The sequence below is a fragment of the Berghia stephanieae genome, chromosome 13 (genome assembly GCF_034508935.2).
Source record: "Berghia stephanieae isolate SIO BIC M18660-M18661 chromosome 13, UCSD_Bste_1.3, whole genome shotgun sequence".
NCBI lineage: Eukaryota > Metazoa > Mollusca > Gastropoda > Nudibranchia > Aeolidiidae > Berghia > Berghia stephanieae.
The window spans coordinates 33,879,380-33,890,735 of record NC_088372.1 but is presented as its reverse complement, the minus strand read 5'-3'; the positions used below and the strand labels follow the sequence as shown (position 1 = coordinate 33,890,735).

At 40.4% G+C, this 11,356-nt stretch overlaps 1 protein-coding gene across 1 annotated transcript in view; it reads left to right on the top strand.

Annotated features, from left to right (window-relative positions):
- Nucleotides 1–7,080, top strand: part of LOC144959308 (uncharacterized) — a 7,808-nt gene extending 728 nt beyond the window's left edge. The window contains exons 2-3 of the mRNA XM_078891856.1: nt 3,961–4,096; nt 6,705–7,080. Of these exons, the coding sequence (XP_078747982.1) occupies nt 6,749–7,063 (315 nt within the window). The 5' untranslated portion in view covers nt 3,961–4,096; nt 6,705–6,748 and the 3' untranslated portion in view covers nt 7,064–7,080. The remainder of the gene's footprint in view (nt 1–3,960; nt 4,097–6,704) is intronic.
- Nucleotides 7,081–11,356: the final 4,276 nt, after the last annotated feature.

Genomic DNA, 11,356 nt, shown 5'->3' with positions numbered 1-11,356 from the left:
TCTAGAGTTTTTAAAATGCTACAAAATAGTGACAAATTGAATAAATAAACGCTTGACAAAAGATCCACGGTGAAAATACCAATGGGAGCGATCGATATTCATGTTTTTGTCCAACCAAGTCATCAATCACATGATTTGTTGCTGTCCAATGATTGGATATTTCTTCACAAATGTAAACACGCTGCTTTTTTTATGAAAGTTGTAAACATACAAATGTGTCAAGCTGAACGAAATGACCAATCGTGATGTTAGATATTTCAAAAGCTGTGAACACTTTTCACTATGTGGGTCACTTTGAGCACATCTTCCAATGTGACCAATGACCTCGAGCATTTGGAAATGTAATATAGATAGTATGCAGATGACGTCACTCATGCCTTTGTTATTGTTTTTGCCATCCGCGTTTGTGAGTTGTTCTCACTAAACTGTATTAACCAGACTATAAAAGTTCATGGTTACACAGAGTTTGTGTGTTGGTCCGTTATACTTCCGGATGGCAATGTTGTGAACTCCTTGGCCAAGCGCATTCTATCTATAGATAGTTCGAAGATGACGTTACTCAGGCCTATGTTATTGTTTTTGCTCTATAGATAGAATGCGCTTGGCCAAGGAGTTCACAACATTGCCATCCGGAAGTATAACGAACCAACACACAAACTCTGTGTAACCATGAACTTTTATAGTCTGGTTAATACAGTTTAGTGAGAACAACTCACAAACGCGGATAGCAAAAACAATAACAAAGGCCTGAGTGACATCATCTGCATACTATCTATAGATCATGCCCATTGAAAGAAATGTCATCCCGAGAAGCTTACGGAATTTCTCCCAGAACAACAATTCTCACTAGTTGAGTGTCTGTGATTAACCAGTTAACTGCCGTACTCTGGACAAATACGTGTTTAAAATTGGGCCACAAAACTGGTCCTTCAAATATCGATCGATTTATATGACTCATGACGCTTATCTTGGCAAAACTCTCAAACCTGGGACCTCGCGAGGTCCTAGATTCTCGAGTTTTTGCCAAGATGAGGATAATTTAAATTGATCGATAGGTATTTGAAGGATGAGTTTTCTGGCCAAATTTTTCAATACGAGTATTTCCAGAGTATAGATAGTTCGAAGATGACGTCACTCAGGTCTTTGTTATTGTTTTTTTGCCATCCGCGTTTATGAGTAATGCTCACTGAACTGTAAACTATAAACGTTCATGGATACATACAGTTTTGTGTGTTGGTCCGTTATACTTCCGAATGGCAATGTTATGAGCTTCTTAGCCAAGCGCATACTATCTATAACTGTCTAAATAAAGTAACCAACAGAGTCAAACACGTTTTATGCCGAGATGAAAGAGATAAAGACCGCGTGTACATATATACAGGTCTGACATCTGAACGCAATTATGGACTTAGTTTAGCATTGTTGTCCTTCAGTCAGTAAGCCCATGGAGCCGTAGTTTATCCCGGTTTCTATAGGGTGAAACGGACAATAGCAATCGCTTGCTACCCTTTAGATAGGACACTAGTCTATTGCAACGTACTTTCCACCAGATCTAACAGACCCAGCTACCCAATCACTGCTGGATGGACGGGAGAAGGGGAGAGGGTCAGAAAAAATCTCAACTGCACCCGGGATCAACCTTGGTCACTTTTCGCGTGAAGCGAGTGCTCTACCAACTGAGCTATAGGGAGTCCCATTGTTGTAATCGACATTTTGCTTTATTATTGAGATTTCCATTATATAATAAAGTGGGTTATTAGACCTGATAATAAGTGTACGTCGGGAAAAGATAACCTTAATTTAAAGGAAAAAAATCAAAGTTAAGAAATTTGGGTCTCTTGCACGACGTATAGGCATGCTTACAGGTCTGATCACCGAAATTGTCATGGGCTCATTGTTGTAATGGAAACACTCTCAAACCGACGCATAAAATATAATGGCCATGACGACGCTGTTAAAACAGGCCCATCATTTCATTCGGATATCAGACCTGCATATATGTGCACGTCGTTTTTTTTTTGTTTTTTTTTTGTTTTTGTTTTTTTTCCAGGCTAGAAGCCACAATTAATTAGTAACCCCGACGTGAACAGTTTAGCAGGTCTGATAACAAAACACAATTATGGGTTTAATTCAACGTCGATGTAAAAATGGACAATATTTAGCGTTGGCTTTGAGAGTATCCCCATGACAACAAGAACCCCATAACGATTTGGGTTGCCGGTCACATCTGACAAACATGTTAATGTTAATGTTTGTTTTTAAGGGTTTTACGGCGCTTGCAACGCATTTAGGTCATATCTGCACCAGTAAAAAGGAGGAAAATTGAATAGTAAAATGTTCAAGAATTACAATTAAAGCATCCGAGAAAAATTAAGACAAAGGGGAATTAACCAGTAGATTTTTGACCAATCAAAACATGGAATTTGTGACACACCTTCACACGTGCTCGGACAAACATAGTTGGTTGTTTATAAACAATAACGTGAACTAATTCGACCTCCATCTGATCATTGTTATTGTTTTTATATTGACAAATGGGTGACTAGTTATCACACGATTTTCTCGATCATATTATAAACGTTTAAGTTTACACATAGTTTTCTGTGTTGATTCTACTGATCAAGAGGTAGAACAGTGGATATTTTACTTAACACATACCATCTATAGTAAAACCTGTGTAGTTTGCTGTGCCTACCAATCACTGCCATTGTTTACATTATGACGATTGTCCGAGAGGCGTGGTTATCTACCGGTTAATTGATTCAAAGAGGAAACAGATGTAGATTCCAAGAGGATACTATTAGTGTACTTAGTTTGAGATCATCTAAATGTCTCATCCAGACACAAGCACAGGTCCCCGCTAAGAGGAACACACTCAAGTGTTTACAAATCATAATATATGTAAAACAAGAGTGATACAGTGAATAACAGAGAGATGATTTAAAATACCAAAAAAAAAACATCTCCCAAAACAAACTATACATTTGACTGTTTCCCTCCCAGCCAGGGTAATGACAATACCAAGTAATCTCATTCCAAGACAGAAAGCATGCTGGAAAGCAGATATATAGGGAGATAGAAGACACAGTAAGTACATCCCTGCCGTGGCCTTCGTAAAGTTATGGCCTGACACTGACCAAAAAATGACGTCAAAATGCCAGTCTTTTGCCACAAAAGAAAACAAATCGTGAGTTGTATTCAATAGTTCAACCAATGAAATAACTTTTGTTTCCAAGAGTTCTACTAACGACAACTCACTAGGCCGTGCAAAAAACAAAAAATGACGTCAAACCAGTCCTTTTGGATTTCAGTATCAGGCTATAACATAACGATGGCTACGTCCCTGCCCACAATGGAAGGTCAGGAACCCCACCCAGGGTCTGACAAATAATGCCAAATGTCGACTTCCCCCTGTGAAAACATTGGAAACAGTCAGACTCATATTTTTTTAATCTTTCTCCAGTTAACTGTCGTGATTTTGGCCAGAAAACTCGTCCTTCAAATATCGATCGATTTAATGACTCTCATCTTGGCAACAACAAAAAGAAATCCCCAAACCAGGGACTTGCGAAGTCCTACTTAACGCCCCAGGTTTGGAGAGATTTTTTTCTTGACAAGATAAGAGTCGTTTAAATTGATTGATATTTGGAGGACGAGTTTTCTGGGTAAATTTTTAAATACGTGATTTTTCAAAATACGGCAGCGTAGCCTTCGTAAAGTCGTAGCCTGAAACTTTCCTAAAATGACGTCACAATACAAGGCAAGCATCACAAAGAGAAAGAAAAAAGCTGAGTTGTTCTTAGTCTTAGTGCTCAATGGAACTAAATGATCCCATTGGTTGTATTATTATTGACAACTTACTGTTCACTTTCTTTTGTCGATCGTCGCCGGTCGCCGTGAACTTTGACCTAATTTCTCGACTACGAGTTAACCAAGGCATCATGACTTACGTTGTTTCAGATCAAGTCCCATCGATGACACAAGAAAATGTGAAATAAGAAAACAAATTGAATGGTTTCCCTTCCCACGTCACACCCCTTGGAAGGCGTTTCATCGTAACCATAGCAACGACAACGCACCCGCAACAAAAGCGAGGGTAAGCAACAATGGCGGAACGGTGGGATTGTAAAAAAAAAATTGAGTTTTTTATATAGCTCAATTTCCACTCAAAGCGCTTTACAAAGGGTCCCTAACCAACAGCGACACGCAACATAAATAAATAACGAGACATGACGCCTGTTAGGCGATAATACGACTTTTTTTTCCGACAGAGACAACGCTGTTAACGGCCAGATACGCATTTTACATCTGATTACGGCTAGAGAATGTGAGTAAAAAGTCTTTTCCAAGGATTCAACTATGCGCCGAGCAAGGCTCGAACCCAGGACCTTTGTAAACGCATTGATTGACACTGACCAGGCCACAATTCAAGACGACGATCACCGATATAAAGTCAGTGTCAGTGACCTGTGTCAAGAGTTCAACTTCAACCAATGGGAATGGATGGAGTCATTTGTTTCCTTTCGCGCTTTTAACCACAACAAACTTGTCACCTTCTTTTGGTAACGTTTTGTTTTGTTTTTAAGGGTTTTACGGCGCTTGCAACACATTAAGGTCATATCAGCGCCAGTAAAAAGAAAGAAAATGGATAGTAGAAAGTTCTAGAATTACAATTAAAGCACCCAAGAAAAGGTAAGACAAAGGGGAACTGGGAACAAATAGGGATCAGATGTAGATTCCAAGAACATACCACCAAAGTACTTAGTTTGAGATCACCTATAAGTCTCATCCGGACACAAGCACAAAATCCAACAGAGAGGAAAAGACTCAAATGCTTACATTATACACTAAAACTAACAAATATAATAATACATAACAGATAGATTATTTACAAGGAAAAAAAATATCATCTCCCAAAACAATAACTATGCATTTGACTGTTTCCCTCCCAGCGAGGACTCCGGCTAGGGACAGGACAAAACCAAGTAATCTCATTCCAAGTCCAAGACAAAGACAGAAAGCATGTTGGAAAACAGATATAAGGGGATAGAAGACACAGGATGGACCTACCTGCCCGCTATGGGAGCTCAGGATCCCCACCCAGTTCTTTTGGTAACCGTCATCTTGTTGGTTTGTTTTTAAGAGTTTTACGGCGCTGGCGACACAGTCAAGGAGTTTCAATCCGAGTAAAAAGGAAGAAAATAAGATATTTAAAAAGTTATAGATTTGAAAATTGAAAGCACACGAGAAAAAGTAAGACAGGGGAGATTGGTTCAAATAGGGAACAGATGTAGATTCCAAGAGCACACTATCAGTGTACTTGGCCGTCCCTTGGGGCGCCCAACATGAGCCACAAGTCTTCGCCATTCGGTCCTGTCCTCCATAAGCGTACGCAGCTCCTGGGTGTTGTCCATTCCTGTGTCATCTAGCAGACAGTCAATGTAAGTTTTATTCTGCCTGCCTCTGCTTCTGGTTCTCTCGGGTGGTTCCCATAGCACAAGACTGTTTGCAATCTCCTCCTTGTGTCTCCAGTAGTGCCCCGCAAATCTCAGTCTTCTCTTTTGAATCTTCGAGGTCACTGTAGAGCTCTTCATTTGATATGTGCTCTTTCCAGCTTACATTGAAGGCCATCCGCAGCACACGGGTGTAGCAGCCGTCCAGTTGCTTCTCAAGGGCTTTAGTAAGAGTCCATGTCGCTGCTCCATATAGAAGCATTGACTCTATCGTTGCCAGGAACAGTCTCTTCTTTATTTCCCTCTGTAGGTACTTAGAGATCACCTAAAAGTCTCATCCTGACACCAGTGCAGGTCTCCACTAAGAGTAATCCATTCAAACGTTTATAAACCATTATAAACCCCAAAATTGTAAGAGTACATATCAGAGAGATGATTTGCAAGGGGGAAAAAAACATCTCCCAAAACCATAGCTATGCATTTGACTGTTTCCTTCCCAGTCAAGCACTCCGACCTGGGCTAGGACAAAACCAAGTATGTTATCTCATCCAAGACAAAGGCAAAAAGCAACTCAGAAAAGAGATATAGGTGCACAGAAGACACGGTAAGTATTCTCGTATTACTTATATCTTGTAAAGCGGCATGGGACACAGTAGGCGGATACTGGCGCTAAATAACATGTAGGACGAGGCATGACGCCTGTTAGGCGATATTACAAATTTTTTTTCCGGACAGAGACGAGGATGACAATGGACAGGTACCCATTTTACACCCGAGTATGGTGAGAGAATGTGAATAAAGAGTCTTTTACTTTTCCAGGGACTCAACTATCCGCCGCTTCTGTTCCGAAGGCGAGTGTCATACCACTAGACCATAAAATAACTTCTGTATCTAGAGGTAAAATACACTGTGGCGCTCTGCCTGTACTGGAGCTTGGCCGAAAATGAAAATATAATGTGTTTTTATTACTATCCACATATGTGACCCACCGTATCAAAGCGGTATTATGTCGGGATCCACTCGGTAAGGGAAATTGAATTCATAGCCACAAATATCCAACTTGGGTTTAATTTCTGTACGTTCTGGTGGAGTATAAAGACTATTTCTTGCATTGCCAAAACTTATAAGCTCCAATTTCTCATCAATCTATCTCTAAATTCACTTTTTGGGGTCTGAATCATCCCGACATAATACCGTTTTGAGACGGAGGGTCACATATAATATTTTGCATTTTGTCTTCAATCCTTCCAGATTTGTTCTGGAAAAGCCCACGCCAGCCAGTCAGCCAGTCAGCCATGTTCCTGCTGGTGACGTCAATAATCTTCAGCCTTCTGTACGAGGCCTGGGACATCATGCTCATTCTCTTCCTCCTCGCCCTCTTCTACGAGGCAAAAGGGAGAGCATGCTCCAAGTTCCGGGGAGGATGCACGCTGTGCGAGAAAGTCCGCGAGCGACGGAAGATCATACGCAATCAGAAGCGGAAAAGATCGGGCTATCCGGCCTGCCAAGGTAAAAAGAAGAAAAACTGCCCGCCCCCGCCACCTGATAGCGCCGCCGAGGAGATCGACCATTACTTGTCTGATTTCGTCTGTTGTGGACGACGAACTTGAGGTGTGTGAGAGAGAGAGAGAGAAGGGGGGGGGGGGGAGGAGAGAGAGAGCGGGAGAGAGAGAGAGAGAGGAGAGAGAGAGAGAGCGTGTAAGTGAGAGAGAGAACGTGAAAGTGTGTGTGTGAGAGAGAGAGAGAGAGAGGAGAGAGAGGGGGGGGGGGGAGGAGAGAGGGGGAGGAGGGGAGAGAGAGAGAACGTGTAAGTGAGAGAGAGAGAGAACGTGAAAGTGTGTGTGTGTGTGTGAGAGAGAGAGAGAGAGAGAGAACGTGTAATTGAGAGAGAGAGAGAACGTGAAAGTGTGTGTGTGAGAGAGAGAGAGAGAGAGTGTGTGTGTGTGTGTAAGTGAGAGAGAGAGAGAAATAGAGAGCGTGTGTGTGTGTGTGTGTGTGTGTAAGTGTGCATGTGTACATGTTTGAGAGGGGGAGTGAAAATGTGTGCATAAGAGAGAAAGTGTACGTATATAACACAGTGTGTATGTATCATGTGTGTATGTGTGTGCGTGTGTGTGAGAGAGAGAGAGAGAGTAAGAGAGAGAGAGAGTAAGAGAGAGAGAAAGACAGAGAAAGAGAGAGATTGGGGGTGGGGAGGGAGAGAGAGAAAGACAGAGAAAGAGAGAGATTGGGGGTGGGGAGGGAGAGAGAGTGAAATAGGGAGAGTTTGCGTATAGGGGTGTGGGGTGAAAGAGAGTATGAGTATGTGTGTGTGTGTGTGTGTGTGCGCGCGCGCGCGTGCTTTAAAGGGAACGGAGAGGAAAGTGAGAGAAGGAGAGAGAGAGAGCGAAAAAAAAAGAGAGAGAGAGAGAGAGAGAGGATTAAAAAGAGAAAGATATATATATATATATATATATATATATATATATATATATATATATATATATCTTTAGATATATATATATATATATATATATATATATATATATATATATATATATATATATATATATATAAAGAGAAAATAAAGAGAGAGAAAGACAGAAATAAAGAGAGAGGAGAGAGAGAGAGAGGAGAGAGAGAAGAGAGAGAGAGAGAGAGAGAGAGAGAGAGAGAGAGAGAGAGAGAAAGAAGAGAGAGGGGGAGGGGGAAGAAAAGGAGAGGGGGGGGGGGAGAAGGGGGGGGGGGATATTATTTTCTTCATCAACACCAACATTTTCTACACAGGACACAAGTGCCGGTAAACCTCGTTATGGCCACGCGAAAATGTTTTCATTCAATGATAACACATGATATACAAAGGCTTGTTTCCAAACAACATTCTCACGAAAAAAAAAAAAAAATTGAAGGAAAAAAAAAAGTAATAAAAGAGAAAAGAATCCTTTTTTCTAGTTCCATGCCCCCCCCCCCCCCCCCCGCCCGACCACCCCCTTAAACGCCGACGTAAAGATATTCTCAATATAAGAATAATAAAAAGATTCATTTTAAAAAGTCATCCAGATAGAAAAGTCTTGTTATTTCTGTTTGTTTGTGTCTAAGGGTTTCACGGCGCTTGCCACACTTTAAGGTCATATCAGCGCCAGTAACAAAAAAGGAAGAAAATGGGATAGTCAAAAAATTCTAGAGTAATAATTAAAGCACCCAAGGAAAGGTAAGACGGAGGGGAATTGGTTCAAATAGGAAACAACTGTAGATTCCAAGAGCACACCATCAATGCACTCAGTTTGAGATGACCTAAAAGTGAAAGTATCATCAGGACACCAGCTCGGAATCCTAATAAGAGGAAATCACTTAAATGTTCACAACATGTGTTCAAGACAAAAAAGAAATAGAGAAAAAAAAAAAATAAATAAATAAAAAAATAATATATATATATCTTCTTCTAGGTTCCATGCCTGGTCCAGGCTTCGGATACTGCATGAATTATCTCTCTCCATTCCTCCCTGTCTCTTGCTTTTTCAAACAGCTCTTGGATTGTTAGGTTGGTGAAGCCCTTCAGTTGGTCTATGAGTGTTTTGCTTTGTTTCCCCCGGGCGCGTTTACCAGGTATTTTTCCACAACGTGCCAGGTATTCATTCTTATCTTTCCTTACTATGTGTCCGAAAAAGGATAGTTGTCGATCCGCTATTAAGGGCATTAGTTCCCTTTGTTGGTATGTTTGTTTTAGCACTTCTTCGTTCGTTTTGTGTGCAGTATACGATATTCTCTGCATCCTTCTCAAGCACCACATTTCAAAAGCTTCAATGTTCTTTTGTGTTTCTGCATTTGTAGTCCAGCTTTCTCATCCGTATAACAAGATTGGCCACACGTAGCACTTCAAGACTCGGAATCTAATCCCGAACTTCCCAAAACTAACACTGTACATTTGACTGTTTCCCCCTAAGCCAATGACTCCGACAAGGGCCAGGACAAAACCAAGTAATCCCATTCCAAGATAAAGATAAAAAAGCAATTCGGAAACCAGATATAAAGGGATAGAAGACACAGCAAGTGACCTCCTGTCCACCGTGGGAGGTCAAAAGACCTTATTTTTTAGCTTGTTTTATAGCCCTTGTTACACATCCGTTTTCGTTATTTTTAAATTTAAATTTTTAAATTTTTTTTTTTTTTTGCTTGCTTGCAACACATTCAGGTAATATCAGCGCCAGATAAAAGGAAGACAATGGGAAAGAAAAATAGTTCTAGAATATCAAATTAAGCACCCAAGAAAAAGTGAGACAAAGGGGAAGTGGTTCATATAGGGAACAGGTGTAGATTCCAAGAGCAACACTATCAGTGTTCTTAGTTTGAGATCATCTAAATGTTTCAATTCATCCTGACAAAAGCACAGGTCCCAGCCGAGAGGAATACGTTTACAAACCATACATAATATGTAAAAGGAAAAATAATACAGTGTACACCAGAGAGATGATTTACAAGACAAAAAAATATCATCTCCTAAAACTAACCATACATTTGAATGCTTCCCTCTAAGCCAATGTATCGGTCAGGGTTAAGACAAAACCAAGTAATCTCATTCCAAGACAAAGACAGAAAGCATGTTGGAAAACAGATATAGGATGATAAAAGACACAGTATGTACCTCCTATGGGAGGTCAGGACCTCCACCCAGTTGCTACACTTTTAGGTCATTTCAGCCCCTTGATAAGAAAGAAGATAATAGAGGGATTGCAGATCTGAAGTTAAAGACATCAACAAAAAGTAAGACAGAAGGGGGACTGGTACTGGTACCGGGTCAAATAGGAACCACAGACAATTCCACCAGCAATCCCTCAATGTACATATTTTGGCATTATCTACCTATTTGTGTGCGCCTATGTGGTCTTGTGGTATGACACTCGCTTTTGGAAAGTCCTAGGTTCCAGCTTCACTCAGCTCATAGTTGAGTCCTTGGAAAAGGCTCTTTACTCACATTCTCTCACCGTACTCCGGTATAAAATGAGTACCTCGCCGTCAACAGCGTTGTCCGTAAAAAAAAAGTCATAATATCGCCTAACAGGCGTCATGTCTCATTCTACATGTTACAAGTTGCTGTTGGTCAGGGTCACTTTGTGAAGCGCTTTGAGCACGTTAAATGGAAATTTGCACTTTATAAAAGCTCAAGTTTTTTGGGGGTTGTTAAGTCCCGTCCAGACACAGGCAAGGATCAAGCTATGAAGGATACATTCAAACGTTTACAAAGTACACTATCTTCAAAACTAACAACTATAATAGTACATAACAGAGAGATGATTTACAAGGAAAAAATATAATCTCTCAAAAACAATGTACAATACATTTGACTGTCTCCCTCCCAGCTAATGATGCCCGCCAGGACCAGGCAAAAAAAAAACCCTTTAAAAATCTCAATCCAGAACAAAGACAGACGAGCAACTTAGAAAGATAAAATATATTATGGGGGATAGAAAACACAGGAAGTGACCTCTTTGCCCATCATGGGGGGTCAGAAGACCTCACCTAGTATGTTTCGGATTCAAAACCCTCCTTCAGCTAAAAACAATTAAAAAAAAAAAACTTTTAAACCTGTACTTGTTGTTGGCTGAAAAAGGGATCGGAGAACGAAACGCTTCAACAAATGTCAGTTTCAGTATCGGCTTCATCCCGACTTATTACTGTTGAGAGACGATGCGTCACATCTTGAGGTTTTTTTTTTTTGTTTTTTTTTTAAAGATAAATTTTGCACAAGATTTTGCCAATTGTGTTTTAATCATCAATAAATAAATTGAGGAATTTCATTTACAAATCACAATCACAGAAAAGGTATTCACTTGAATTATCAATGATGATGATGATGATGATGATGACGACGACGACAATGATGATGATGATGCTGATGATGATGATGATGATGGCAATGATTATTA